This window comes from Pisolithus orientalis, assembly GCF_024613125.1.
Source record: "Pisolithus orientalis strain OTSU chromosome Unknown F5J12scaffold_16, whole genome shotgun sequence".
Lineage (NCBI taxonomy): Eukaryota > Fungi > Basidiomycota > Agaricomycetes > Boletales > Pisolithaceae > Pisolithus > Pisolithus orientalis.
This window is the reverse complement of record NW_026260797.1, coordinates 327,847-352,275: the sequence shown is the minus strand read 5'-3', so window position 1 is coordinate 352,275 and position 24,429 is coordinate 327,847. Positions and strand designations below refer to the sequence as shown.

The window sequence follows — 24,429 nt, the reverse complement described above, 5'->3', positions numbered from 1 at the left end:
CAGTGACCACCAATGTCGAGGTTAGTTCCACGAAAGTCTCGTACCAGTCCGGTCTCCACAGATGACGCACGAGACCCGTCGTCTCAGGGCGAGAGCGGCGAACAGGGCCGAGAAGACCATGTCTCACCTCAAGAATGTATCAAGAGGGTCGCAGCAAGGACCATTGACCTCAGAAAGAGCATCACTGGAAGAATGCAGTCCTCCTCGACGTCTCCAGAATCTCGTCGTGTGTTCAGCTCGAATAGGAAGGGTAAAGGTAAGGACACCCCTGGCCGGGATCAAGCAGAAGGTACTTTGTTTCACTCGATTACGACGTGGTGAAACGTCCTTCACTGAAGTAGATCAAGCCACCGGTCTCTCGACGCCACCGTCGCGTCCTCAGAGACATGCGGACTCAACCCAGTCCCAAACCTTACCTGAACGAGCATCTGCCCTCAATTCAATCGACGACTCCCCGTTCATAAGGCCTCCTTCGCCTCCGCCAACTCTCCCGGACCGGCCATCCTTGCAAGCGATCCAGGGCGTAGGGTCTGTGCGTAAAGGGTTCTGCTCTGGGCTCGCAATCTAATCTTACAATCTCTTGATGACAGATGCGTGCCGGGACTCAGACACTCATCCAAGCACTACAAGCACTTCCATGGGTAGACGATCCCGACAATGACGACGATCCGGGGTCTTCCACGGCACCGAATATCGACTCTGACGACGGCTCTAGTACGTCACCCTTTGGATATCGCGAGCAACGGTTTTGAACATCTCATTCACAGAGGGACATGTAGCGTCGTCTATCCATGCCATCTATCGTCCGGTGGCGTGGTCGAGACATATAGGATCTTCCCTCCCTGATCTCTCAGCGAAACAACGATCTGTTTTGGCAGATGTGTCTGGAGAAACTGATTTAGATCCGGAGCTGAGCATGGCTTTCGAAGACGACGTCGATGCCGACGACTTCGAAGCGACGACTCCGCGGCCGGACGACATTCGGAAACCTGAGGCGTCGCCACTTGTTATGGCTGCAGAGCTGAGTACGTCCCTAAAACGGCGGGCAGCCAGTCGTACTGGTAGTATGGCGACTGTGAAAGTCAGTCGCAGAGCTCGCTTGGCGGAGAAGCTCAGGGAGATCTTTGATATTGATGTTTTCCATGAAGTCTGGGCTGGTAGGTGATCATCATGCACTTAGGAGCCAATTCTCATTATGCCTCAGAGATGCCGTGTTGGTTGCTGCGCTCCGTCTGTGAGTTCAGAGTTTGCGGCGGAAAATGCAACTCATCGCGAGTAGTATTACAGGGATATATGTATCTCACTAATTCGCACATATGCTTTTTTGCCCACATGCCAAGTAGAGAGGTACAGATATTTTATTACTGGCACTTGCCATTTCCAACCTTTTGCAGGACCAAATTTTGAAATCTGGAAGTCTCAGCAAGAAAGCCACCCGGACGAAGCGGTGGATTAAATATTGGTTTGTTCTCAAGAATGATGCGCTGTCTTGGTACCAGTCCTCATCGGTGCTTCTTGCGATGTGTTTTTTTTACTGGAATATATTCTGACCTCCCAAATAGGATCCTTACTTTCTGAACGGGATTGTCGATTTGCGATATGTCATGGCTTGTGAACCAGTAGGTGAGAAGGAGATACGGCTTCGGACAAATCAGAAGAATGTGCTGTTATCTGCGGACTCGGTTCCGAGCAGGGATGAATGGGTCAAAGCAATCCGCAAGGTGATGTTTAAGGCGCAGAATATGGGAGACACCGTCAAGGTTGCCTTGCAGTTTCTTGAAGAAATTGCATTTATTCACTTTTGTTCAGATTGCTATACCTTATTCAGTCATTCTCGATGTAGAGAAATCCACAGCTATGGATTTCAGCGAGACGATCGAAGTCAAAGTTATGGACAAGGTCGACTCCCCGGATTCCTATTTTTTCGCATATTTCCATGACATACAAGCTGCTTTGGACCACATTCGCGATGCTGTGCGCGCCCACCGTGCACTGGCCCCCACGTCTCCCCAGTCTGTATTAGACACAACCGTCAAGCCATCCACAGGTGTAGCTCCCGGAATCGATCGCGCTCGCAGCTTGCCTACGTCCGATGCTAAAGGTGCTGTTCCGTCTCGACTATCGTTACTCTTTCGACCGTTTCAAGATTCCCTTCCTCTTCCGATTGCTCGTATGTCCAGTTCACCCGAACCGCCAAACGGCGCTGAGGAGTACACGCACATATCCAAACGCGGCACATTCGTCCCAATCACAGCGTCACCTCAGTCTTACTCTGCTAATGAATTAGCTTCGCCCACAACGTATAATTCCACGCCTGCAATACCCTCGAGTACTCCAGCACTCGTCCGAGACCACACATACCCACCGACGACACCTTCGATTGAATCTAATACTTCATCTCCCATCAGGATCCTGCCATCGGGTGTTCCTTGGAATATGAGCGTGCCTTCTTGGCTGCGAAGCGCCCGTAAGGCCGCGGGCAGCTCTGTTTCTACCACTGGAATCGGTCCAACGCCTACATCGTCCCAAAGTCTTGGAAGTGTGCGGGAGGTTTATTCAGCACCTCGGCGGTCGTCCTCCGATCAACCCCTTGGTACAGCTGCTGAGCTCGGATACAGTGTATTGGAGACAGCTGAAGCTGTAGTCGACCCGGAGACAACCGAGAAATTCAGAGCTGCATTTGCCTTTGATGACAGGGAGGTTTTACTTGGTCGTACGTGCTTTTTATGCAGGGGTTACGGTGACCGCTAAATTTGATTCAAGACTTTTCAGGTTACCTATTTCGAGTTCTACCTCTTTACGGGCGTTTATATGTGTCGTCAAATTACTTTTGTTTTAAATCCAGTGGACCACTAACTCCGAAAACAAAGGCAAGGTCCATGTGTACCGTCTCTTCCCAATGATACTGACATCGTGTATAGATGATATTACCCATTCGAGATATCCTGAATGTGGAGAAGTCGAGGGCTACTAGGTTTGGCCACTACGGCCTTACCGTTGTTATCAAAGGCCACGAAGAATTGTTTTTCGAATTTGGCGTTGAGGACCGACGGACCGCCTTCGTTTCTATCCTAGAGCGTCAAATGGAGGACCTGAGGAAACGTCCCAGTGGCGGTGAGATCCCGAAACTGAGCCAAGGCCAGCGCGATGCTCTGATCTTGGAAGAGTTCGAACCCCGGAACTCAGCGTCTAGCGATACTGATCCTGCTCCTCCATCAGAGGCCTTGTCAGAATCCTTGCCTGCCGTCATGTTTACGTCCGCCTCGTCTACGTTCTTGACATTCAAGCCCAAGGAGTCGTTGCATTTCACCTTCCTTACTGTTGGCACAAGAGGAGATGTCCAGCCCTATATCGCCCTTGCGAAGGGCCTGATAGCAGACGGTCATCGCTGTAGAATTGCTACTCACGGAGAGTTTCAAGCGTGGATTGAGTCTGTGAGACAATTATACTACATTCTCTTTGTCGTGGTCTTACCTTTCAAAGCACGGCATTGAATTTGGTTATGTTGGTGGAGACCCCGCAGAGCTCATGCGGATCTGTGTGGAAAATGGCACTTTTACCGTTTCCTTTTTGAAGGAAGGACTTCTAAAGGTACTTTCTCCCTCTGTACACCCAACGTAGCACTTAGGTGGTGATAGTTTCGTGGATGGTTGGATGACTTACTCAAAACGTCCTGGGAAGCCTGTCAAGGCACTGATGTTCTCGTTGAGAGCCCAAGCGCAATGGGGGGTTATCACATCGCAGAAGCTTTGAGGATCCCATATTTCCGAGCTTTCACTATGACGTGGACGCGGACAAGGTTCGTGTTTTCTTACTGTCAGGAGGAATGCAGTGTCATATCCTTGACGCAGAGCCTACCCTCATGCCTTCGCTGTTCCTGACCACAAGGTACGCAGTCGAGTTTCAATGCATCAGGATTAACGGCGCTGAAAAATGGTCAGATGGGCGGTGGCTATAACTACATGGTATGCGGAGATTTTTCCAAGCACACATCCCTAACTTACTCTGTCAGTCTTATGTGATGTTTGATCAAGTGTTCTGGCGTGCAATCTCCGGTCAAATTAACCGTTGGCGTCGCAATTTACTGCACCTGGAGAATACGAGTCTTGATCGCATGGAACCCCACAAGATTCCTTTCTTGTACAACTTTAGTCCGACGATTGTGCCTCAGCCCCTTGACTGGCCGGAATGGATTCGTGTCACAGGCAAGCCGGCTGGTTCTGCGAATGTTCCGTGTGTTAACGGACAGGGCAGGTTATTGGTTCCTGGATGATGCTGAGGTAGGGGCTAAGAAGTGGACGCCCCCTCAGGATCTTATCTCTTTCATTGATGACGCCCACCAAGCTGGGAAGAAAGTGGTATATATCGGCTTCGGAAGTATCGTGGTATCTGATCCGAGAGGGATGACCCGCTGTATCATCGAGGCCATTGTCGAGAGTGGTGTTTATGCCATTCTTTCCAAAGGATGGTCGGACAGGCTACATACCAAGACATCGGAAGCTTGTGAACCGGAAGAACCACTTCCAAAGCAGATATACGCCATCTCATCTATACCTCACGACTGGCTGTTCCGACGCATCGACGCTGCGTGCCATCATGGTGGTGCTGGCACAACTGGGGCTAGTCTTCGTGGTTCGTCCGTGTCTTCTCGAATTATTCCCCCGTTGTGAACTACCTTTATAGCCGGAATACCGACTATCATCAAGCCATTCTTTGGAGATCAGTTTTTCTGGGCTGACCGTGTTGAAGCGTTGGGGATTGGAGCCAGCGTTCGTAAGCTTACCGTCGAAAATCTAAAGGATGCCCTTGTGGTTGCTACAACGGACCAGAAGCAAATTGACCGAGCAAAGCTCGTTGGGGAACAAATTCGCTCGGTAAGTGTGTGGCTATTCCGGAACTCGGATGTTCACATACTGTTGCAGGAAAATGGGGTTGCGACTGCTATTGAGGCCATCTACCGCGATCTCGACTATGCGCGTTCCTTAATCAAGCGGCCACCAAACGCCGTTGAAGAAGCTGAAGAGTCTCCTACGCCTGAGGGCGCTGGGTCTCGATCGAGATACGACTCAGGTGGCTCTCAGCGTGGAAGTGAAGACTGGAGCATGGTTTCAGACCCAGATGAAAGTCGATCGTCGTTTGGCTCTCGACGGAGTGACCCCACGTCGCTAAAACGGCACAGTCTAGCAGCAGCGGTGATGTCCGTTCTTCCTGGTGCCCTTGCGTCCTCAGATCATCGACGCTCCAATTCTACATCGTCTCGTCATCCGTAAGGGATGTAACACGTCCGTCGATTGTCTGTATTATAGTATAAACGAATTTCGTGGGATGGTATTGATATTCGTCAGCTGTCAAATCACGTAGAGTTTTTCCCGTAGTGCTTTTCTAGTATTCTTTTTGTGAATTGTCCAAAAGTCTCAGTAGCAGACACCTTCTGGTGTGTGTCGGGTTGCATGAACAAAGCAAAAGTCTCCCTTGATATCCTCTCACAACTTCCCCCAACACGAACGCAGTGTGGGGTCGCCCGCAGCCTTCCACCAGTGACTAGTTCAAGGGCTTCGCCGGTCTGAAAGGCCAGACAGTCGTCTGGTATCGAAACCTTGGTTAACTCACCTCCCCTAGTTCGAATATATAGGCCGGATTCTGGGGAAGGGGAGGGAACCACGCTCGGCTGTCCGTCATCTTCCTCTCGCAAGAACACGGCCTAAACGCACGTTCAATCTACAGTTAGCTCCATCAATGACCGACTTACTGCACACAGCCCAGTCAGAAGCGAATTGTCAAGATGAAAGCCGCACCAGCTATCGATGGGTTCGTCATCCACTTCTTTCACATCTGCTGGGTTAGGGGGAAAGTAATGTAGGAGCCGTGCCTTGGTGGTTTGCGAACGAGCAATAAGTTCTGCTAGAGAAAATGACGTGTCGCCCAAGTGCTTTGAAACTAAGGGTACTCCGGTAAGAAATACCCATCACGCAGACGCCGGTTTGGTCGACTGACCAAAAGGCTCGCAGGCCGCAGCCAGCTCACATCCCACCTGGAAGACGAACCTGGGGGAATCGACGATGACAAAACCATGTACGCAGCCAATTACAGTCGATCCTACCTTCCGAGGTCTTTAAATGCACTTTCGAACCCCTCGACACCTTTCTCATTGGCGTCCGGCCCTGCCTTAGGTTAGTATCTGTTGTTGCAGAGCGAAACCGCTTACAGATGTTTTCTCGGTAATACTCCCGATGTTGTTCTCTTATTGCTGGCGATACATTGGGGACGTCGACGATGGGGTTAGCATAATAAGACCCTTTTAGAGTGTCTAGATAACTACTCGAAGAAATGCGTGCGACTAGGCCTTCGCAGAACCCACCTGGCTTTCCGTTCATAATTTCCTGCGTTGTCACATCTGTAAGTACCCTTCCAACATCATCAAAAAGGCTAACCTTTCCATGCGACCACCCAAAGCTATCCGCAAACCACTGTCAGGCAAGTGTCTCAGCAGTACCTTGAATTCACACCTGTAACTGCTGTCTGGATCGGTATAACGCTCTTTGATATCCTCTGGTAAATGAGCGTATTTGTAACTAAACTTCAATAGCGTCTCTCTGTAAGACTTGTAGACACTTGGTAGATCCTTAACGAGAATAATGCCGAGTGCCTGGGGATGAGACCCGAATGCTTGTTCTGAACGTTAATGGGGAGTTAGGTATTGCGACCCTACCATCAGAAGTCGATACAGACTCGCCTATGGAAGTTCGCAACGAAAGCGGTGACGACACTAACGTAGGATAAGAGATTGACACGACACCAGGCATCTTGGTATTTGATGTCTGTAGTTTACAGGTAAGAGGTAAGAGATATCATCGCCGATCTCCATCTTGGCATAACCTGGTTAGGGTTAACTGCCATCAGGAGCGAGTTTTAGTACAGAGGTCACAGCAGGTGTCGTGCAATTCAATTATTTGGTAGAACTTGAGCCCGAGCTTTAGCGCTCTAGCGTTAGCATTTGTCTAGTGTCTTGGCCTCAGTAGAGGCTGGGTATTAGTTTCCGCCACGACACAATGCTACAATTACAACCGAAAGAGAGTGGATGGTGACTAGGACTATGTAGACTACCTTAGCCACTCGCATCGCGATGAAGCTGTTATACATCATGCTATGGACGGAGTTTCTCTGCTGATAGACCAGTCTCTGCCAATGCATGTCTAAGGGCGACTCCGGAATCATCAACAGAGCGCAGAAATCGCAAAAGCTCTCTACATAACTGCCAGTTTTGAGCATCCAGAGCGTTGCGTAGAAGCAGGATGACATCTTCGTTATTTTCGTCAAGTTGTTCAAGGTTATGCAAAATCAGCAGGTAGGAACCTGCAGTCTTCAGTCGACCGGTCGCAAGGCATATCTGGACGTAGCCGGTTGCATAAGAACGTTGCAAATATACCAATATTACAAACCTCAAAGAGTTTCTGAGGACTCCCAACAACATTGAAGAGTCGCCTCCACCTTGTGACCTCCGTTTTCCGCGCACAACCAACAACGACATCCAATGCAACATCGAAGTGATCTAGAAATTCTATCACGGCAGGCAATGATGTACCGGGCGAATCTCCTGGTTCCTCGGATTCCACTATAATATGAAGAAGGATCTCAAGTGCATGTGCAAAATAGACAAGATTCTGATATTGTGTCGCAAGTTGGACGGCTTCTCGCACCTGGCCTGACTCCAGATGAACCCGCAAAATATGATGAAGGAACAGATGAGACTGAAAGCATTTATTAGTAAGTTTCATAGAGTGTTGAAACATCTTACACTAGTTGCTTGTCTGAATATCACGAATGGAAGGTTGTTTCGTGCAATTAACTCGGATTCAGCGCCTATGATAATCCCCTTGTCCATGAGTACGGCTAAGGATCGCATCAGCGTGAGGAAAGAAGTCATGACCAGAGTACGTACATAATGGGTAAAAATCGAGCGGAATATTAACACTTTCTTTGATACGGTGAGGAGCCGATGAAGGCGACTCCATGGTAAGGGCGTTGAGCCATACACGCATACCTCGCCCATCGTAGCCCCATAGCGAATTCTCGAGAGCCCCAATGCCCCGCAAATGTATCCAACAAAACTCGATCCGATCCGCAAAAATTTGCATGTCATACTTCACCTCCTGATTTTCCCCCTGCTCAAGGATATCATCAATAGACTCGGGATATTGATTTTTGAAAACATGCCTTCCTCGGCCGGAGCAGCACAAGTTGGCCGCCAACCATCAAAAGAACAGTAGCTACTGCAAGATCATCCGCAGGATCACCGAACTCTGCAAGGATACCAGTCAGACGAAGCATCAATAAGACATGATACCCCACGTTTCTGTGCGCTTGGAATCATCCAGCTCAACACTCTAACAGAAGAGGGTGCAGCAATGACCCCATTGAAGGTGATGTTACCACAGTAATGTAGCTGGATCGCGTCAGAAGTGGGAATGATCAAATAGTGGCTGAGCATGTTGTCTGCAGTATAAACCAACAACGAGTTATCCACCAAGGAGAGGATAACTACTGGCGACACAATTATTTCGCGGTAAAGCACGTTCTGGTCGCTCAGCTCAAGGTCGCGCGAATACAAGCGTATCTACGAGGCATAACTTAACTTCGTCCCAAAGAGAGAAAACGCGCATACCTGATATGACTTAGCCATCTCAACAGCAACGATTAAGACGTGATGAAACCATAACAGTCCACCCTTCACAGTAAAGGATTGCTCTTGACTGAAATCGGCAAAAGCTTTCCATCGACCGGAGGTTGCACTGTAATGGATTAAACCACGACGACCGGCAACCGCGACCAATCGACCATCATTACTTAGTGCAGAGTACTTGATAGGCCAATTCGAGGCCAAGTACGGCTGAGGAACCTGACAATTCCAGAGTCAGCGTGGAAAATCGAGCGCTCATACTGACTTACCTTGATATGTTGCCAGACATCAGACTCCGGATTGATTACACTCATGTCTGGTTGGTCAGCTCCACGGTACACGAGTGCACGGTCGTCCAACTGGAGAAACGCGTATCGCGTGTTGTCCTGAGAGAAATGAGCCGCATACCGGACCTTAGAGCAAACGACTAACTGGCGAGAGTTGGGATGTCGTTGCGCTTTTGGCGAAAGGGAGGATAAATATTTGGCCATCCGTTTCTGGCGGTCACGATTGTAGTCCTCTATTAGAATTAATAGATGGAAAGTGCAACTGACTAGTCGGGCGAGAGTTAGGAAGCACAACCAGTTCGAAATTTCCAGGCCCCCAAAACTGAGTATTCGTCAGATATTTCCCACAAACACAGGCAAAATGGACCTACAAGATCCCGTATGCCGTGCATGAACATATCCTGTAATCTAACCATTCATCATTTCCATGTGTTCGACACCAGCCAGCTTCGCACGACTTACCTCCCTTTATCGAGGTTACCGTCGACACCGAAATTGGATGCCAGACAGCGCCCCCCTATGCTTAGGATCGCCCAGCCATGGTGCCAACCAACAGCGAGGACATAACCATCCGAACTCCACTCCAACGTCAGGACTTCCCCCCGTGGTCGGTTTAAAAGATTAGGGACTTCAACAATTTCAGGTTGCGGGGGAAATCCTGAGATGGGGAAAGTGGTGAACTCAACATTCCCACTAGCGATTTGTGTAAGATTTTCTCTCGTTACAAGCCGAAAAAATAGTCACCCAAGAGTTCCTACTGCAATCAGGGAAAATCTGGCGTTCACAGCCACTTTTGTTGCACGTCGGGGTTCCACGTACGCTGGACGCACGGAGCTGTCCCTTTCAACCCGCCGTGACTTTTGGACCCATCGTGGGACTTCGTAGTGGTGGACACAAGTACCCTGCCAGTGTTGCTGGAGTTCGGGTGTGGAGCTGCGGTGACCTTCCTGAAGGGAGCTGGCCTCACCAAAACCTGCTGCATCTCCCTCGTCACTACCACTGTCCGAATTTCTACTCTCTTGTAAACGAACAAAGTATACCCGTCCATCTGAAGTGATCCATGTTTCCACCCCTGCCGCTGGCTGCTGGATCTCCGTAACCGTAACTAAAACGGGGAGATGTGGCCTATGTGGATATACTCGTGGCGAATAAATGGCGCACCATCGGGATCTACTAACCACGGCAGTTCTTCGTCATTGAGTACCCATGTATTGCACCCTACGAACGACTGCTTCACAAGGAGGCCACCACTGTCGCTGTCATCATATGCAGGCCAAGGGATGCGTTGTACGGCAGGGGGAGAAGCGGTCGAAAATAACATGTAGTGCTTACATGGAAGAACGCTATAAATGTCTGGGTCAGGTTTCTTTGTATGTGAGCTATGGCATACCGCACCTAATGACATTACCCTCCGTGCGTATGACTCCTTCAAACGCAAGACTCAATGACTGAAGTGCTTGTGCCTCCCCGGGGCCAGCTAAGAACTTGCGCTGAGCACCTTGCGCAATCTCCGGGGCATGATACGCGGAGATCTCTGGAACATACTCGACAGTGACCAGTACCAGGTATGGGCGGGTAGTCTACAAGTGGTATTGGTAGAAATCACCGTGGAAGTAGTTAGCTCACCTGAATGACTATGCGACTCCCGTCTGGGGACCATGACACGGCGACGTTCTCGCCGTGCTCGCTGAGGGACGTTTCTGACCTCGCTAAATACGCCAGAGGGGCGGAAGGCTTGCATACAGTTAAATGTCAACCCGAGGACACCGCTTTGATAAGGGAACACACACCCGAACACGCCAGACTGTCAGCTCGTTTCTTGTGAGGGCACAAAATAGCGATTTTCGAGGACTTGGTTCGATGCATAAGAGGGCTTCTGCTTTTGCGTCGGGGACGGTAGGGACTGTGCATAGTTGTCTTGCAGCTGACGTGGGGAAGTACATGGTCTCCGCTTGATCTCGACGGCTAAATGATGGCAATACTTGAATGCAAAGCACGGGCTTGACAATCTAAGAGTCATATGCACCTGTCCTCACCTGTCACAGACTTCTCATGGATATGGTATGCTCATGACCGCTAGCAATGAAACCCAAAGAGTGGTGACATTGTTTATTGAATCACTGGTACAACTGACATGTGATGGAACAAGCAATAATGCTGGTGCGTACGAAACCTAGCTAGTCACAGGAACCCAAAAAATGTAGCACTCCTCTCTCAGGAGAGCGCGCACTATTACCTACTGCCCCAGAACCTGCCATACCACCTGCCGCTTTGTGGGGGTGACGAGTGGTCTTCCCGACATGTGTCCTCGTTGACGTCAAGAGACGAAATTGGTGCATTTGGGGCAAAAGAAGTCCGGTCCGAGTGAAGCTGGGAAGTATATGAACCTAGTGTCATTGGTTGAAGGCGTGCTTGTCGGATAAGATCCAGCATCAGCGACACTCCTTGCCGGGACTATAGTAAACACATTAGATGGTCATGATAAAGCCGAGCTAAGAACAGCCTTACTCTTTGGACATGCGCCTTAAACCGAGAAAGACCATGATTTTCGATTCTCCTCGTTAAACCCCAGCCGAACTTCGATGTTATGTACGCTTCCGTAGTTTGCAGTGTTCTGCCGTGTAATGCTCAGTGGTGCTAGGTCGTGAATACATAGGAGTAGCATACCCGTTTGCTGCTTGCTCAAACAGTTGTGTCTCGACGATTTGCATTACCTTGACATGATCGAGATTTTTCGTCTGACACTTGACAACTTTACCGTAGGGGTCGATCTCGCTCTCTTCGATGACCCATGATTCTGCTCTCGAAATGATGCCCTTCGGGGCCCATCTCGGAAGAGCGCCTCGCTTTAGTATAAGCCTTGTGGTCAACAAGGTTCCGGAGCTGGTGTGTTGGCGGTCGACAACATCGCAGGAAACTACGTGTGCAGCATATGGATTTGGATAGCGCAGGAAAAAGGCAAGAGAAACGATTGACCAGGGATCGCTGAGGAAAAAAAAGTGTTGTAGCTGAGCATCATACGTCCGGGGCTGCACTGAAAGAAGACACGTACTCGTACAAGAAGGATTGGCTAAAGAACTTCATGGCCAACGACCCCTGTTCTCCGGAGAAGCTCACAGCAACCTACTTCACCTTTAATATAGACAGGGTGACTTCGGGGGCGTCGAAAGTACGGAACGCAGGTATGAAGAGAAGTTCTGTTACAGCGTCACGTGCAGCCGACGTCACGTACTTGTTTACTAATGACAACTTATTAATTGGGAAAGTGGAAAGTAGGAAGGTATGGCGGTCTAATCATACGTCTCGTCTCGTATGGATCCATCGCTCGACACCAACACTCTGAGTCCATCATGAGTTGGTCGTACCCAACATCCGCTTACCTTCTCCTCCAAGATCATTGCAACTCCCTCACGGACCGGCCGGCTCTTGCCTGACAAGCCGATTGCATCATTCCCAGCAGCCTCGGTGACGGTCACCCACTCCTCGTGGTGGAGATCATGGCTAAAACCTATCAGATAGCTTCTCTCCGCAGCCAGTCTTTTAATCGCTGCAGCCGCGTCCCGAATCCCCATGTGCGACGTGTGTGGACGGAGTCTCAGACAATCAATCACCAACACCGATTTCCTCTGCCCAGATTCAATGAGTTCCCATGCATCTTGTGGTATACGTGACACGTCGGACATGTAGACAATTGCATTCTGAATTACGAAGCCGAAACACCAAAAGGGTTGGACCTTCGGCAGCGAAGTTTCGCCCACTCTCGGCGAGGATCGTCCTGAAACGATTGGAGTTGTGGGCTGAGTCGTACATGGGGAAGGTGCGGCAAATGTCGCCGGGCTGGTGAATAGTCTACCATGTTGCACTGCATGGGATGAAGTTGACCTACCCTCATAAAGAAGAACTCGCTGACTCTCACCTAGAAACGGGGTGATCCAAACCCCAGTATCCTTGATTTCGAAACGCACTTTATCTTCTATAATGTGCCATTTAAATTCTGGAACCTGCTCAATTGCTTAGGTAATTTTTATTATCTGACACGGCACTCCACGCACATCACCACCTCCCGAAGCAAATTCTTTTGAAACCAGATAGGGGAAAGCCCTCTCTACTTCGCGGAAAGTGTTACCGGAGACATACACATCGATGTGTTGTTGAATAGCGGCCCCAAGTGTCCATCCTGTTAATCCTGTTCAGGAAGCCATCAAAGAATCGCGGTCCCTATCACCTCGCAAATCATCTAGTCCATTCATGGCTGGTAATATATGCTCAGCCCCCGTCGCGTAATGGACAACGTTCTACTTACCGTCTGCGTGAGCGTGAGTTATAAGTACGGCATCAATCTCCCGAAGGCCGTACTTCGGGAACCATTCCATAGCTGCTGCTTGGAAGGTCTTGCCTACATCAATGACGACTGTCCTGTGGGGATCAGCTTGATTAAAAAAAGGTGGCTCTGTGAACGCCGAGCTTACACTTTCTTCTGATCTTTGCCAGTAAAGCGAACCACAACAGAGGTATTCCGGCGAATGTTTTTTTTCCCCTCTTGGGTCAGAGTGGAGAGACACGTCTTGCAAGGTTTTCTATCTGAAGGCGCCGTTAAGCAGTCAAGATGAGGTACAGATGACGAGCTTCCTGTTCCCAGAAATATAAGCTCGATATCTGATGGAGGCGTCCTGTCGATCGACGAAACTGAGGACGTTGAACTCATCGTAGCTGAGGAAGGATCCAAGCCTCTTCGCCTGCAAACCTCGCAACAATCAAACACGCACGGTGGTGGGCGATCGATAAAATGAGTGCAGTGGAGTTATCGGAGTAAGGTAATTCGATATGGAGGGGTCGCGTGCCACGTACCCCATTGACAGACATTGGACAGACAGCTACTGTACATTATTCTGATGCCTCGAGTTCCAGGGTGCGGGAAAGAAAACCGTAACGGCCAGCTTTGCTTGGGCGCGCCATATTCATGATGTATCTACAACAACGCAGATTTACGCTGTGGAGTTGCTGTAGGGTGGTTCGAAATACAACTCATCGATTGGGACTGGTTCAGCCGACTATACTAAATAAGGTTTGTGGAATTGTAGTGACTCGCAAAACATTTGGTGATAGTGACGAAGTCACTGGGCAACTGAGCTTGGTAACGGTGAGGTCAAACAACCACCTGGGCAACGATCTTTGTGTCGCTAATAACCAACCACACCTCTTGCAGCATCTACTTGGTGAATACTGGGGAGTGACTTAGAGAGGGACGGAAATCACTGGGCAAAGGAACTTACTCGAAACAACATCTTCATCTTGAACTTGATGATTTAAACTGACCTTCTGCGCGTGCGGGGAGAACTTGGAGGACCGACCCTAAAGGAATGAGTTGAGTAATATCACCTGTCGAACTTGTATATTCCTTACCCTTAAGTCAAAGACAGTGTCAGTGTCGACAGCGCATGCGAAGGTATCTTATCTCACCAAACGAGAGCATATCGAAAGTTGGTGGCTAGCGATTTATGAATACCAAGGCAAACGTCCTGGGACACGGGTTGATATTCATTCCAGAATACCCTGAGTGTACTGAGCAGATGTAGGGCATACCTCTATCGTTGCACCCTTTCGAAGACACACTGGGTCAGATAAATCAGGGCGTTCCCCTCGTTTTTTTGTGTAGACCTTGACTAGTCCGAGGCTCTCCCATACTTGTTCGACAAGGTAGTCCAAGCTAAACTTCATACGTGAATCCAGTCCTTCGACAGTCAGACATGCTTACTTCAGGGCCATCTCACAGCTGATCACTACCGAGTTTTCGCTGCGAGCCAGTTTGTCCACCTGTGCCAAATTGTCAAAGTTTCGATAATAACAGTAGAGCGGGGTCGATGCGCACCATTTCTAGACTGATTGCGTCTATCTTGTTGTACACATCTACGGAGCCGGAGTCAATGATAACAACCAAAGCGAATCTGGAAACAAACATAGACAAGGGATGTATTTGCGCGTGCCTGCGGGGAAATCAGACGATAGCGACCTCGAGGAGAGGCGAACTGAACTTACCTATCAACACATCGATAAATTCGTCTGTAGTAATCTGGAGGCGCGCATGTGAATATGTGATAGTAAATTCTAAGCAACCTCACATCTTCTCGAATCATCACGTCGCAGTTGTGTAACTTGTCTGTTTCTGACTAAGTCATCTATATTCGTGTGAGAGGAACCCCGTACAGCTTGCCAGAATGGTCCGTATGGTTTTCTCATCCGTCTTCGTCAATTTGACGGTCGTCGTGAGCTGGAATGACAATCGAGTCACACCTGAGACAATTTGTGTATATTAAAGTATCATACCGTGATCTGGAAAGATCTGACTCAGTCTGTTACCTAGCATGCAGAAGCAGAAGATTACTCACGCCTCCTGTAGTGCGACGCTTGAATACTACGTCAGGTTTTCGTTTGTTCAACCGAATGCCAACTGCATCCAGCTCGATTTCCAGAAGACGACGCTGCTCCTCAGATTTTGTTGCATCGAGCATGATTAATATAAGATCCGCCGTCTTGGCGGCTGCAGGAGGGTAAGTGAGAAAGGGTAGCTGTCGCTAGGCAGCACGGCACGAACTTGCCACCACTTGTCGACCACGGCCACGGCCCTGGCTGGCACCTTCCACTATACCTGGAAGATCAAGAAGTTGGATTCGCGCCCCTTGGTATTCCATGACGCCTGGAATGGCCTGGTCCGTTTAGGCTGGAAAGTATAATTATCTGCAAATGCGCCAGTGGCCTACCGTAAGCGTTGTGAACTCATAAGCTGCAGCCTCTGACATTGTATTCGTGCATTTGCTCAGAAGGGTTGACTGACGAGCAAGTTCAGAACAGAAGAGACTCGCTGTCGACTGGGAGTGTCACCTTTCCGACAGAGGGAAATCCGATCAGTGCTACCCGAGCATCCCCAGCTTTTTGCACGTCAAATCCTGTACCGGACGAACCAGACTTCGACGTTGGCTCTAGCAACTGGGCCCGATATCGGGCTAGTTTTGCTTTGAGCAGGCCGAGATGGTACTCCGTAGCCTACTTGTATGGCATGACATTAGAATGGTCCTTGCCTCTCTCATGGGAGCAAAGCCCGAGTACCTTGTTCTTTTGGGCTTAGGAGCTGTCAAACCACAGGATCAGCTTCAAGGATATAACGATACTTACTTCGAGCCATCTCCTCTGTCACTAATCAAACGAGGAAACAACGCCGCCAAACGTGTTACTCACCCTCGATCTCTTTGATCTAAGCAACAATCAGGAGAGGTTAGAGCAAAAGGCTGAGAACTAAGAGTCATTACCTTCTCCACGATGCCCATCTTGCCTGACGTCCGCTTAAATAGCAAGTCGGGAGTTCACGCCAAACCTTGGTAGCACCAGTAGATTGATCAACAGTACTTGGCAACTGATCGCATGGTCACGTGGGAGAGAGGCGAGCAGGGCAAACGGGCTCTGGCACCTGCAGCAACCGGGTTCTGACTTGCAACCTCAGCATAAGGCCTGATGCGAAGAGGGCTTTCACACACTCCGTCCTTGTTCGCCCTTGAGGAACAGGACTCGAACGATGGTGAAGATGTTCAATGGGACAAGCCAATCTCAGCAAGAGCACACTCCTCACCCCCAAACATGCATTCGTCCAGCACTCCCAACTCTCTGCGAAGCAGAGGCAAGATAAGACAGAAAAATGCCCCGGGATTCGCTTCCTCTACTTCTGTCTCTTCATATAGCTACAACTCCCCATCTAACGCACCGAGGTACTCAGATGTCTACTCCCAGTTCGTGAAACGTTACAGATCTGAGCCTGGGCTGGACGGTGACCCACGCAACGACCCGGATAGCAACTACTTCTACAGAGGCCTGGGTCAACTGGTGGATGCAGGGGATAGCGACGATGAGGACATCGGGCGTCCGGGGCTCATGACAGGCGGAGGCGGTTACTCTACATATACCCAAGAGTCCGAGCCGGAGGAACCCCGGAATGCACAAGAGCGGATGCGCTTGGACTGGCGATACTGCCTTGCATCCGTTCTCCGTGGGCACGTGCTTAAATCTGAGAAAACCCGTATAGCAGGTGCGCTGGACCCGTCGAAGGAGCAACAGAACAGCCTGCACCTCAGCATATGGCTAGGTTTGCGGGCGAAGTTCAACGGCCGCTCGGAAGCCGATGAGCGAAAGTATTTGGAAGAGAGGAGAATGCGCACGGTAGATCCGGTGTTGGAGGAGATCATTAATTTCAGGCTAGAGGATGAGGAACGGGAACCAAGCTTGGCGCTCAAGCGAGTCAACGCTTTGCTCCTTCGTCTTGACGCAGCCCAGAGTCTCTACCCTACCTTTAAATCCTTCTACTCGGATAAAACTGCTGCTGCTGACCCCAAATTCCAGGCACGATGCGAAACTCTTTACACATGGTCCCACGTCGTTATGTCCTTGCGACGTCATATTACTCTTCTACAGCGCTGGACAGGGAGCGAATCGCTTGATGTGGCAAATCCATCCATAGCGACGGACACACAATCATCTAGCCCCCCCTGCGTATATCCGGGTGGCCTCGCTGTCGAGACGACATTCGTGGAGAGAGTCTTGAAGGAGGATTCCCTGCAAAAGACATTCGAGAAGGGCTTCCTCACTACCGTCCATGCCTTTATCACTGCGGCTCGCCAGGAGCAGGTCAGATTGTCCCCACTGTTTGCTGAGATGAACCTGCCTACGTTCGAGAGTGAGCTGGTACCCCTCATCTCATTCCCAACGAAACTCGCCCAAGCATGTCTCCGCGTTCGGTTAGGCTATGTTCAAAAGCTCAAGGATCCTGAGGTCATTATTATTGATCAAGTGGCAGAAGACATGAAAATCAGCCTGGGACTCGCTTGTACTCTCAAGCGGCAATACGAAGCTTTTCTCGCGCCAGATCCAGGAAAGTGGAATTTGCCACGCTGTATAAGTGACGATTACGACACGACGATCCTCGAGGCTTTAACAATCTTTTTCAGACTGATCCATTGGAAACTGAAGAGTGGTGTCAAGGGTATTTACTTCAAAGAAACCGATGTCATAGAGTCGCAGTGGGCAACGTTCAATGATGTGAGCATGACGGTCGCAGGTGGTTCATCTCTCGTGGCAGAGCAAGTTTGGTCAGTATTTTCATTTCCTGTAGGATTGTTTTGATCATTTCTGTATAGTTCACTGACCAATCGGCTGATGGTTCGGGTAGCAAATTACTTCGATACCCAAGTCCGCCTTCCTATGTCTCAAAGTCACTCGCGGAAATCACAGGCTGCAATGCTCCAAGCAGATGTCATCAGTAATGCACAGATGAGCGATGAGCAGAAGGTAGCCTGGTACGGGAAAATCCTCGACAATGTGAGGTTGAGGTACCGCAAACTACAACGCTTTGCTAGGTGCTTTCTCTTCGTCATCCCTCGGGATTTTGCTGACATATACACTTCCGTAGGGCTCATTCCCAAAAGTTTAGCAATTCCGCGGAATACAGCCTCGAAGGCGTTCCATTGGAGCAATTTATAATGGCTCTGATAGCTTCTGATCATTTTCTGGTTTACACCAGAACGTACGAGGAAGAAGGAACGTACATCATTGCATCGAGCGCGCTACGCGATCGTGCGGATGCCATACGCCGCATGTTATTGGAGTCTTTTCATGTGAATGAGGGCGCAGACGTAGGTATGAATGCGGGTGATCCGGAGTATGCCGAAAGCGATGAGGATGAAGAAGCGGAGTATCTTCTGCTGCTGTCTCCGCGGGACGCCTTCATGTGGCATGGCCTGGTGCTTGTCCTGGATCTTCCCAAAATCGAATTTGACATGAAGGATAACCGCGTGCGATTAGTTGCGGACGGAACGCAGAGGCGACTTGCTATAGCAAAGGAGCAGTTTGCCGACATCTTCCTTCCCGTCGATGACGACGACGACGAATCAGCTGAATACGCACTGCCTCCCCTCCACTGCATATTTGAGCAACAAGCACATATCCCTGCTGTCAATCGAGAACTCCGCAAGATTGCTCGGGCCACGAACAAGCTGGCTGAATCTATCGTCGATTCAGTGCATCATGTCCGCAACTCGTTGCGTACCACTGCCGAGTATCAGGAATTGCTAGAGAACTGGTACTCGTTCGCCTCAGAACACGGGCAACACGCACAAGAGTACATGGAACGTACAGTTTTAAGCAAGTTTAATCGCTCCCTGATCCGTCTCGCCATCTCTTGGGTGTCGTTCGTTTGCGATGATTGCGACGTATCCGATCGCAAAACTTTTAGATGGGCCATACATGCTCTCGAGTTTACTCTCCGTCAGACTCGCCGCAACATATTCCAAATGCCCCACGATCAATTCAGGATGCTTCAGCGGAAAGTTGCTCGGTGTATGGAATTGTTCATGCACCACTTCGACGTCTTGGGTGCTCGTTCAAAAGTACGCGAGGAGAAGCAGAGACAAGAGGAGCTACGTCGCAGACGACTCCCGTCGCTTGATGGAGCGGACCACACTCTTCGATCTCAATCGCCGATCAGTGATGACCACCTCTTGGGCGTAAACGGACACGCGTATACAGATACAGGTGTGCGTCTTTATTGGGACAGGATCTCTAGAGCCCTTTCTGCGTTGGAGGACGAACGAGCGAAGAGAAACTGCGACAACCGGATCGCCGGTCGCGTACTCGACGACGAAAAACTGGAGGACCGCTCCCTTCTTTTCCTTGCATCATCCAGCTCGAATATATCGATCCGTTGGCAGCAACGGAGATTTATTGGTGCTGGTGCTTTTGGTTCAGTCTATCTGGCTGTCAACCTCGACTCAGGCTCGCTCATGGCTGTTAAGGAAATTAAGTTTCAGGAACTCACTGGACTACCGAACTTGTACTCCCAGATACGAGACGAACTCAGCATCATGGAGGTGCTCCACCATCCTAATGTTGTGGAATATTATGGCATTGAAGTCCACCGGGATAAGGTGTACATATTCGAAGAGTATTGTCAGGGTGGTAGCCTAGCGGCTCTCTTGGAACATGGCCGCATTGAGGACGAGTGCATCATACAATTGTATACCATGCAGATGCTCGAAGGTTTGGCGTATTTGCATTCGAAGGGGATTGTGCATCGTGATATTAAGCCCGACAGTGCGTGCATTCAGTTTGGACTATCAACGAAAGTTTTGTCTGACAATCCGGTAGACATTCTGTTGGACCATCGAGGCGTGATCAAATATGCTGACTTCGGAGCATCCAAGATTCTCGCTAAGAATCGCACTTTACAGCGTTCACGGCGCGGGGACGCGGGGAATGTGAAGGCAGGCGCCCTTGGCGGTAATCTAGGATTTAACAGTCTAACGGGAACGCCAATGTATATGTCGCCGGAGGTTATCAAGAACGATAAACGGGGAAGGCATGGTGCTATGGATATATGGTCGCTTGGCTGCGTAGTGCTTGAATTTGCGACAGGGAAGAAGCCATGGAATAATCTTGACAACGAATGGTATGTTGGCATCATGCCATTCGCCCTACCACGATACTAAATGGTCCCAGGGCCATCATGTTCCATATTGGTGTTGCAAGACAACACCCACCTCTTCCGGAACCCGGACAACTGAGTGACCTGGGGATTGACTTTATCAAGCAATGCCTCATTCTCGATGCGATGGCGAGGCCGACGGCGGTTGAGCTTCTGGACCATCCCTGGATGCTCCAATTTGGCGAATCTTTTCTTGATTATGGCGAATCTCAGTTGTCAGGGAGTCCCCCTATGGAAACACCTCCGGAGCAAAATTTTGAGTCGGCATTGGTGGCGAGGCAAGCAGCCATCATTGGGGAAAAGGAGGTTGAAACTATACGGTTGCCTTCTCCAACGTTGTCATCGTCGAGCGTTCTTACCCCCGAGTAACTCCAGTCACTTGTATTCTTCGCTGTTTAGTTGCTTTGCCTGTAGTTGTCGCTGTCATCCAACATAGCTGTGCCATGCTGTCAACGCGGTTTGAGTTTGGGCGAATAGCGGCATCTCGAAGTACCACACTTCACGACATTGGACACTATCAATTCAAGTTCTATGTAAGTGCCAGGTCAACTTCGGGATCGATCATGTGACTTTGTGACGTGACAACCGCCACAGATTACTGAGGTGGTCTGACTCGATCACCGACTTGAACCTATTACTACTAGTATGTTCCAAGATTGCGATCTTACAACGTTCTTGTCATCGACTGCGCGCAATCATCGGAAGATATTCCATACGACTTATTAACGGCCGACTTGTCTGTCCCACTTGTAGTAATCTGCTTCAACCATGGTAGCTTTTTATTTTTTGTTGCTTACTTGCATTTTCTCAACATTCAATTCATTCAGACCACTTGTACTGATTGTGGAGGAACAGTAATTGAATATGACGCCGCTGCGGGAAATGGCTTCTGCGTGCAGTGTGGTACTGTCGTGGAGGAAAACACCATAGTGTCGGAGGTTACATTTGGTGAGACATCCACGGGAGCGGCTATGGTTCAAGGTGCATATGTCGGACAGGGGGCTAGTAAGTACGAGTCCTCCCCAAAATTATGCCTTTTCCTGATTAAATGTAGCGCGTGCACGACTGAGCGGTCCGTTTGGAAACAGGGGTAGCAGTGAATCTCGGGAACAAACTATTGCAAATGGTACGCTTATGATGATATTCGACACACAAGTGAAATAAACATTTGTGAAGCAAGCAGAAGGATACAAAGTTTTGCTGCAGCCCTCCGCCTCTCAGAAATTGTCGCTCTTGCCGCAACACGTCTTTATACACTAGCTGTAGAACACAAGTTCACCAAAGGTCGGCGGAGTACTCACGTTGCCGCAGTCTGTCTCTATGTTGCATGCAGACAGAAAGAAACCCGCAATTACATGCTCATCGATTTCTCGGACCTTCTTCAGGTGAAGTCGTTGTGTACCTTACCTTTGAGTTGCATGCTGATTCTTTGTCTTAGGTCAATGTCTTTGACCTTGGTCACATCTACCTCCAACTAGTGCAAACCCTTAACCTAAAGTTACCTTTAGTAGACCCGTCGCACTACATCTCTCGTTTTGCTGCCTTGTTGGAATTCGGTGATGAGACACACAAAGTTGCGACGGATGCTGTGCGTTTGGTGCAGCGCTTCGATCGAGACTGGGTTACCAAAGGTAGAAGACCCGCTGGGATATGTGGTGCCGCCCTCCTCCTTGCTGCTCGGATGAACAACTTCAGGCGATCCATCGAAGAAATTGTCCAAGTAGTGAAGATTGCAGATACAACCCTCAAGAAACGACTCGAAGAATTCAAAAAGACGCCCAGCGGCATGCTTACATTGGCCGATTTTAGGACGGTATGGCTGGACGAAGAGATGGATCCACCTGCTTTCACGAAAGGAAGGGAGCGGGAGGAGAGGGAGCAAGAGCAAGCGGTGAATGGGACCAGGAAGCAAGTACCGGAATCGAAACGGACTGGGAAACGGAAGAGGGCAGAGGATGACACCAAGGGCGACGATACCGAGATTAATCAGACAGGTACATCTGGAGCGCACCTGCTACCGGTCATCGATCCTGCACTTTTCAGTCAGGGCATACTTGCTAGCACTTCTTCAGCTCCCCCGCTTTTCTACCCGGAGGAAGAAGAGTCCGTTTACGCTCATATTGACCCTATGCTCCGCCCGGGCGTCATCGAGGGGTTACAGGGCTCTGAAACGTTGCAATCTGAGGCCGCGGCCATTGATGAGACTGTCGATAGAGCGCTGGCAGAGCAAGTCGCGACTTTCCTTCAAAGCCAACAAAGTCTCTTGCTCAGTCAAGCTTTGGACGAGGCAGAAGAACGACGACAAACTCAATTCGCAGAAGTTGACGAACTGAAAGGATTGGACGAAGAAGAGCTTTCCCAATTCATTTTGTCTGAAGAGGAGGTGAAAATTAAAGAGCGCGTCTGGGTGGAAATCAACCGAGATTATTTGGAAGCTCTTGCAGGTACGATTATAGTTAGTTACGAAGTACATTTGTGTTGAGGCCTTCAATAGCGAAGGAGGAACAATCGCGGAATGGCGTAGTGCAACCCAAAAGTCGCAAGGTTCGTTTCCTCTCGCCGCCATATTTTTAATCAGTATTCGCATGACGACTTTCTATTGGTCAGAGACGGAAAACAACCATGAAACCTCGAGATGAATCAACACCGTCAGGCAGCACTGCTGCTGAGTCCGTCCGCAATCTCATAAAGAAAAATCCAAAATACAGCAAAAGGATTAACTACGATGCCCTCAAAGACTTGTTCGTTGATGGAAGCAGCTCCAACCCGGCCCTGAACAAAAACGACGATTTGTATTCTATAGACGATAAGACCGATGACGGCGCGGTTGTAGTGGAAGAAGGGGACGATGGTGTTGGTATCCAGAAACCACGGACTCGTTACCCCTCACCCGATACCGACGCAGAACACCTTGGCGACGAAGACAGCGAGAAAGGTGATGAAGTGCCGACCCTAGGATGGGAGGATGCTTATGAGCAAGAAGTGTAGCAGTAGTCTTCACAATTCCATGTATCACCGCGCCGCTTTTATATATCCAGAGATGTATAATGACCCGATATCCGGGAATAATATGAGCATCCAATATTGTAATAGGTCCGACGGTAGTCTTCGGAGAGAATCTATAAGGTGAGGAGGGGCGAATATGGGTGGAAATAAGAAATCTATGATGCTACCTCGTGTTGTTTTGCCTCCCACATTGCTCTCAGCACATCTGAAAACCCAGCCTTGCCGAGTCTGGCATTTTGTTCGAACCGCTGCACTAACCAGCTCTCCATTCTGTCGGCCATACTTCGCCACATTGCCACCCTTGCCTGTATTTCCGCTGTTTGTGAGAAGGAAGTCTGGCGTGGTGACGTCGGCATATACTCTATCCGCTCCAGACATGTTGCAAATTGCGAGAGAGACAAGTTAACCGAAGTAATGGTTGCGGTCTGCGCTGTGGGGTCGATGTAAGATACTTCTCGAACGAAAGCATCTTCTGATCCCCCAAAGAGCTGAGCGAGATGTGGTCAGACGAGCGGCATCTGAAGGACGAGAGTGCGAATCTACCTTGACGATCCATGCTGGTGTTTTTTGTTTGCAACCAAGCACCCGTTCCGTCCGCACTATGCCAGTTTCAGGGTCTACAGAGCGATCAACGACATCGATCGTGACAACATGAGTGCAGTGCGGGTTTGGATATTTGTGCCACATCCCAATAATGACATGGGACCATGGATGACTGAACAAAGCCCTGAGCGTGAATATGCGACCTATCACTGCAAAAGTTTACACGTACTCGTACTTGAATGTCTGAGAGAAGAAGTGCATCACAGGGGAGGATTGCTGGAGCGGAGAAAGGGTGGGACTCCCTAGCTGAAAATTTGCGGAGCACAGACACCCAGTGAGGCTGTCAACTTCCGATCCGACAGGACGGGGCAGGACGGAGCTTTTCGGCCAGCCTG

At 49.7% G+C, this 24,429-nt stretch overlaps 9 protein-coding genes across 9 annotated transcripts; 3 read left to right on the top strand and 6 right to left on the bottom strand.

Annotated features, from left to right (window-relative positions):
- Positions 1 to 590: 590 nt before the first annotated feature.
- F5J12DRAFT_721385 (glycosyltransferase family 1 protein) lies at positions 591 to 5,270 on the top strand (the record flags this gene model as incomplete). The annotated part of the gene is made up of 17 exons (XM_051741308.1): positions 591 to 714; positions 768 to 1,157; positions 1,184 to 1,234; positions 1,280 to 1,347; positions 1,395 to 1,508; positions 1,563 to 1,754; positions 1,810 to 2,713; positions 2,764 to 2,888; positions 2,922 to 3,434; positions 3,484 to 3,591; positions 3,639 to 3,799; positions 3,852 to 3,888; positions 3,942 to 3,965; positions 4,013 to 4,217; positions 4,255 to 4,632; positions 4,684 to 4,874; positions 4,923 to 5,270. 17 exons carry the CDS (start codon positions 591 to 593, stop codon positions 5,268 to 5,270), a joined length of 3,933 nt encoding a protein of 1,310 aa, XP_051599426.1.
- An 83-nt stretch (positions 5,271 to 5,353) lies between these two features.
- F5J12DRAFT_893207 (Clavaminate synthase-like protein) lies at positions 5,354 to 6,803 on the bottom strand (the record flags this gene model as incomplete). The annotated part of the gene is made up of 8 exons (XM_051747636.1): positions 5,354 to 5,701; positions 5,750 to 5,937; positions 5,995 to 6,044; positions 6,101 to 6,161; positions 6,206 to 6,380; positions 6,432 to 6,453; positions 6,507 to 6,672; positions 6,710 to 6,803. The coding sequence occupies 8 exons, from the start codon at positions 6,801 to 6,803 to the stop codon at positions 5,354 to 5,356; spliced, it is 1,104 nt and encodes a 367-aa protein (XP_051599425.1).
- Positions 6,804 to 6,839: 36 nt separating this feature from the next.
- Positions 6,840 to 11,082, bottom strand: F5J12DRAFT_125816 (RIC1-domain-containing protein). The gene is made up of 18 exons (XM_051738060.1): positions 10,991 to 11,082; positions 10,755 to 10,929; positions 10,591 to 10,698; positions 10,360 to 10,544; positions 10,126 to 10,307; positions 9,709 to 10,069; positions 9,427 to 9,657; positions 9,336 to 9,372; positions 9,232 to 9,286; positions 9,110 to 9,174; positions 8,947 to 9,063; positions 8,663 to 8,896; positions 8,350 to 8,614; positions 8,215 to 8,300; positions 7,940 to 8,162; positions 7,796 to 7,890; positions 7,440 to 7,748; positions 6,840 to 7,387 (listed from the first exon to the last, which is right to left on the bottom strand). The coding sequence occupies exons 2-18, from the start codon at positions 10,905 to 10,907 to the stop codon at positions 7,145 to 7,147; spliced, it is 2,949 nt and encodes a 982-aa protein (XP_051599424.1). The 5' UTR covers positions 10,908 to 10,929; positions 10,991 to 11,082; the 3' UTR covers positions 6,840 to 7,144.
- A 114-nt stretch (positions 11,083 to 11,196) lies between these two features.
- On the bottom strand, positions 11,197 to 12,048 carry F5J12DRAFT_721436 (MSF1-domain-containing protein; the record flags this gene model as incomplete). The annotated part of the gene is made up of 4 exons (XM_051741312.1): positions 11,197 to 11,418; positions 11,473 to 11,578; positions 11,617 to 11,949; positions 12,017 to 12,048. The coding sequence occupies 4 exons, from the start codon at positions 12,046 to 12,048 to the stop codon at positions 11,197 to 11,199; spliced, it is 693 nt and encodes a 230-aa protein (XP_051599423.1).
- Positions 12,049 to 12,168: 120 nt separating this feature from the next.
- On the bottom strand, positions 12,169 to 13,974 carry F5J12DRAFT_834880 (beta-lactamase-like protein). Its single transcript, XM_051745882.1, has 6 exons — positions 13,434 to 13,974; positions 13,268 to 13,380; positions 13,190 to 13,216; positions 13,017 to 13,141; positions 12,881 to 12,965; positions 12,169 to 12,826 (listed from the first exon to the last, which is right to left on the bottom strand). The coding sequence occupies exons 1-6, from the start codon at positions 13,667 to 13,669 to the stop codon at positions 12,255 to 12,257; spliced, it is 1,158 nt and encodes a 385-aa protein (XP_051599422.1). The 5' UTR covers positions 13,670 to 13,974; the 3' UTR covers positions 12,169 to 12,254.
- F5J12DRAFT_834858 (P-loop containing nucleoside triphosphate hydrolase protein) lies at positions 13,975 to 16,402 on the bottom strand. The gene is made up of 19 exons (XM_051745881.1): positions 16,269 to 16,402; positions 16,198 to 16,213; positions 16,135 to 16,149; positions 16,069 to 16,082; positions 15,844 to 16,005; positions 15,723 to 15,791; positions 15,557 to 15,668; positions 15,351 to 15,502; positions 15,289 to 15,294; positions 15,169 to 15,232; positions 15,084 to 15,121; positions 15,001 to 15,034; positions 14,922 to 14,948; positions 14,834 to 14,871; positions 14,720 to 14,778; positions 14,548 to 14,671; positions 14,425 to 14,483; positions 14,238 to 14,317; positions 13,975 to 14,187 (listed from the first exon to the last, which is right to left on the bottom strand). Exons 1-19 carry the CDS (start codon positions 16,284 to 16,286, stop codon positions 14,174 to 14,176), a joined length of 1,101 nt encoding a protein of 366 aa, XP_051599421.1. The 5' UTR covers positions 16,287 to 16,402; the 3' UTR covers positions 13,975 to 14,173.
- Positions 16,403 to 16,409: 7 nt separating this feature from the next.
- Positions 16,410 to 20,986, top strand: F5J12DRAFT_834848 (uncharacterized protein). Its single transcript, XM_051745879.1, has 5 exons — positions 16,410 to 18,095; positions 18,144 to 18,362; positions 18,416 to 20,094; positions 20,149 to 20,449; positions 20,500 to 20,986. The coding sequence occupies exons 1-5, from the start codon at positions 16,471 to 16,473 to the stop codon at positions 20,852 to 20,854; spliced, it is 4,179 nt and encodes a 1,392-aa protein (XP_051599420.1). The 5' UTR covers positions 16,410 to 16,470; the 3' UTR covers positions 20,855 to 20,986.
- A 119-nt stretch (positions 20,987 to 21,105) lies between these two features.
- F5J12DRAFT_125760 (BRF1-domain-containing protein) lies at positions 21,106 to 23,485 on the top strand. The gene is made up of 7 exons (XM_051738058.1): positions 21,106 to 21,256; positions 21,313 to 21,490; positions 21,540 to 21,611; positions 21,662 to 21,870; positions 21,924 to 22,929; positions 22,980 to 23,029; positions 23,093 to 23,485. The coding sequence occupies exons 1-7, from the start codon at positions 21,254 to 21,256 to the stop codon at positions 23,471 to 23,473; spliced, it is 1,899 nt and encodes a 632-aa protein (XP_051599419.1). The 5' UTR covers positions 21,106 to 21,253; the 3' UTR covers positions 23,474 to 23,485.
- Positions 23,486 to 23,559: 74 nt separating this feature from the next.
- Positions 23,560 to 24,382, bottom strand: F5J12DRAFT_125763 (PRELI-like family-domain-containing protein). Its single transcript, XM_051738059.1, has 3 exons — positions 24,264 to 24,382; positions 24,035 to 24,206; positions 23,560 to 23,979 (listed from the first exon to the last, which is right to left on the bottom strand). Exons 1-3 carry the CDS (start codon positions 24,293 to 24,295, stop codon positions 23,647 to 23,649), a joined length of 537 nt encoding a protein of 178 aa, XP_051599418.1. The 5' UTR covers positions 24,296 to 24,382; the 3' UTR covers positions 23,560 to 23,646.
- Between the last annotated feature and the right edge of the window lie 47 nt (positions 24,383 to 24,429).

Excerpts from the sequence above, each read along its gene's own strand:
- F5J12DRAFT_125763 (XM_051738059.1), bottom strand. The coding sequence starts at position 24,295 with ATGCACTTCTTCTCTCAGACATTCAAGTACGA. Across the intron at positions 24,207-24,263 it reads TCTCAGACATTCAAGTACGA|TCATCCATGGTCCCATGTCA; the intron begins GTACGTGTAAAC and ends GGCTTTGTTCAG. Across the intron at positions 23,980-24,034 it reads CACCAGCATGGATCGTCAAG|CTCTTTGGGGGATCAGAAGA; the intron begins GTAGATTCGCAC and ends CATCTCGCTCAG.
- F5J12DRAFT_834880 (XM_051745882.1), bottom strand. The coding sequence starts at position 13,669 with ATGAGTTCAACGTCCTCAGTTTCGTCGATCGACAGGACGCCTCCATCA. Across the intron at positions 13,142-13,189 it reads TGGACTAGATGATTTGCGAG|GATGGACACTTGGGGCCGCT; the intron begins GTGATAGGGACC and ends CAGGATTAACAG. Across the intron at positions 12,966-13,016 it reads TTGCTTCGGGAGGTGGTGAT|GTTCCAGAATTTAAATGGCA; the intron begins GTGCGTGGAGTG and ends GCAATTGAGCAG.
- F5J12DRAFT_125816 (XM_051738060.1), bottom strand. The coding sequence starts at position 10,907 with ATGTACTTCCCCACGTCAGCTGCAAGACAACTATGCACAGTCCCTACC. Across the intron at positions 10,070-10,125 it reads GTGGTTAGTAGATCCCGATG|TTACGGTTACGGAGATCCAG; the intron begins GTGCGCCATTTA and ends TCCCCGTTTTAG. Across the intron at positions 8,163-8,214 it reads TGCTGCTCCGGCCGAGGAAG|GGGGAAAATCAGGAGGTGAA; the intron begins GCATGTTTTCAA and ends ATCCTTGAGCAG.
- F5J12DRAFT_834858 (XM_051745881.1), bottom strand. Across the intron at positions 15,503-15,556 it reads TGGTCGACAAGTGGTGGCAA|CCGCCAAGACGGCGGATCTT; the intron begins GTTCGTGCCGTG and ends ACCCTCCTGCAG. Across the intron at positions 14,949-15,000 it reads ATTTATCGATGTGTTGATAG|GCACGCGCAAATACATCCCT; the intron begins GTAAGTTCAGTT and ends ATTTCCCCGCAG.
- F5J12DRAFT_125760 (XM_051738058.1), top strand. Across the intron at positions 21,491-21,539 it reads ATATGTCGGACAGGGGGCTA|CGCGTGCACGACTGAGCGGT; the intron begins GTAAGTACGAGT and ends GATTAAATGTAG. Across the intron at positions 23,030-23,092 it reads TGCAACCCAAAAGTCGCAAG|AGACGGAAAACAACCATGAA; the intron begins GTTCGTTTCCTC and ends TCTATTGGTCAG.
- F5J12DRAFT_834848 (XM_051745879.1), top strand. The coding sequence starts at position 16,471 with ATGCGAAGAGGGCTTTCACACACTCCGTCCTTGTTCGCCCTTGAGGAA. Across the intron at positions 18,096-18,143 it reads CTCGTGGCAGAGCAAGTTTG|TTCACTGACCAATCGGCTGA; the intron begins GTCAGTATTTTC and ends ATTTCTGTATAG. Across the intron at positions 18,363-18,415 it reads AAACTACAACGCTTTGCTAG|GGCTCATTCCCAAAAGTTTA; the intron begins GTGCTTTCTCTT and ends ACACTTCCGTAG.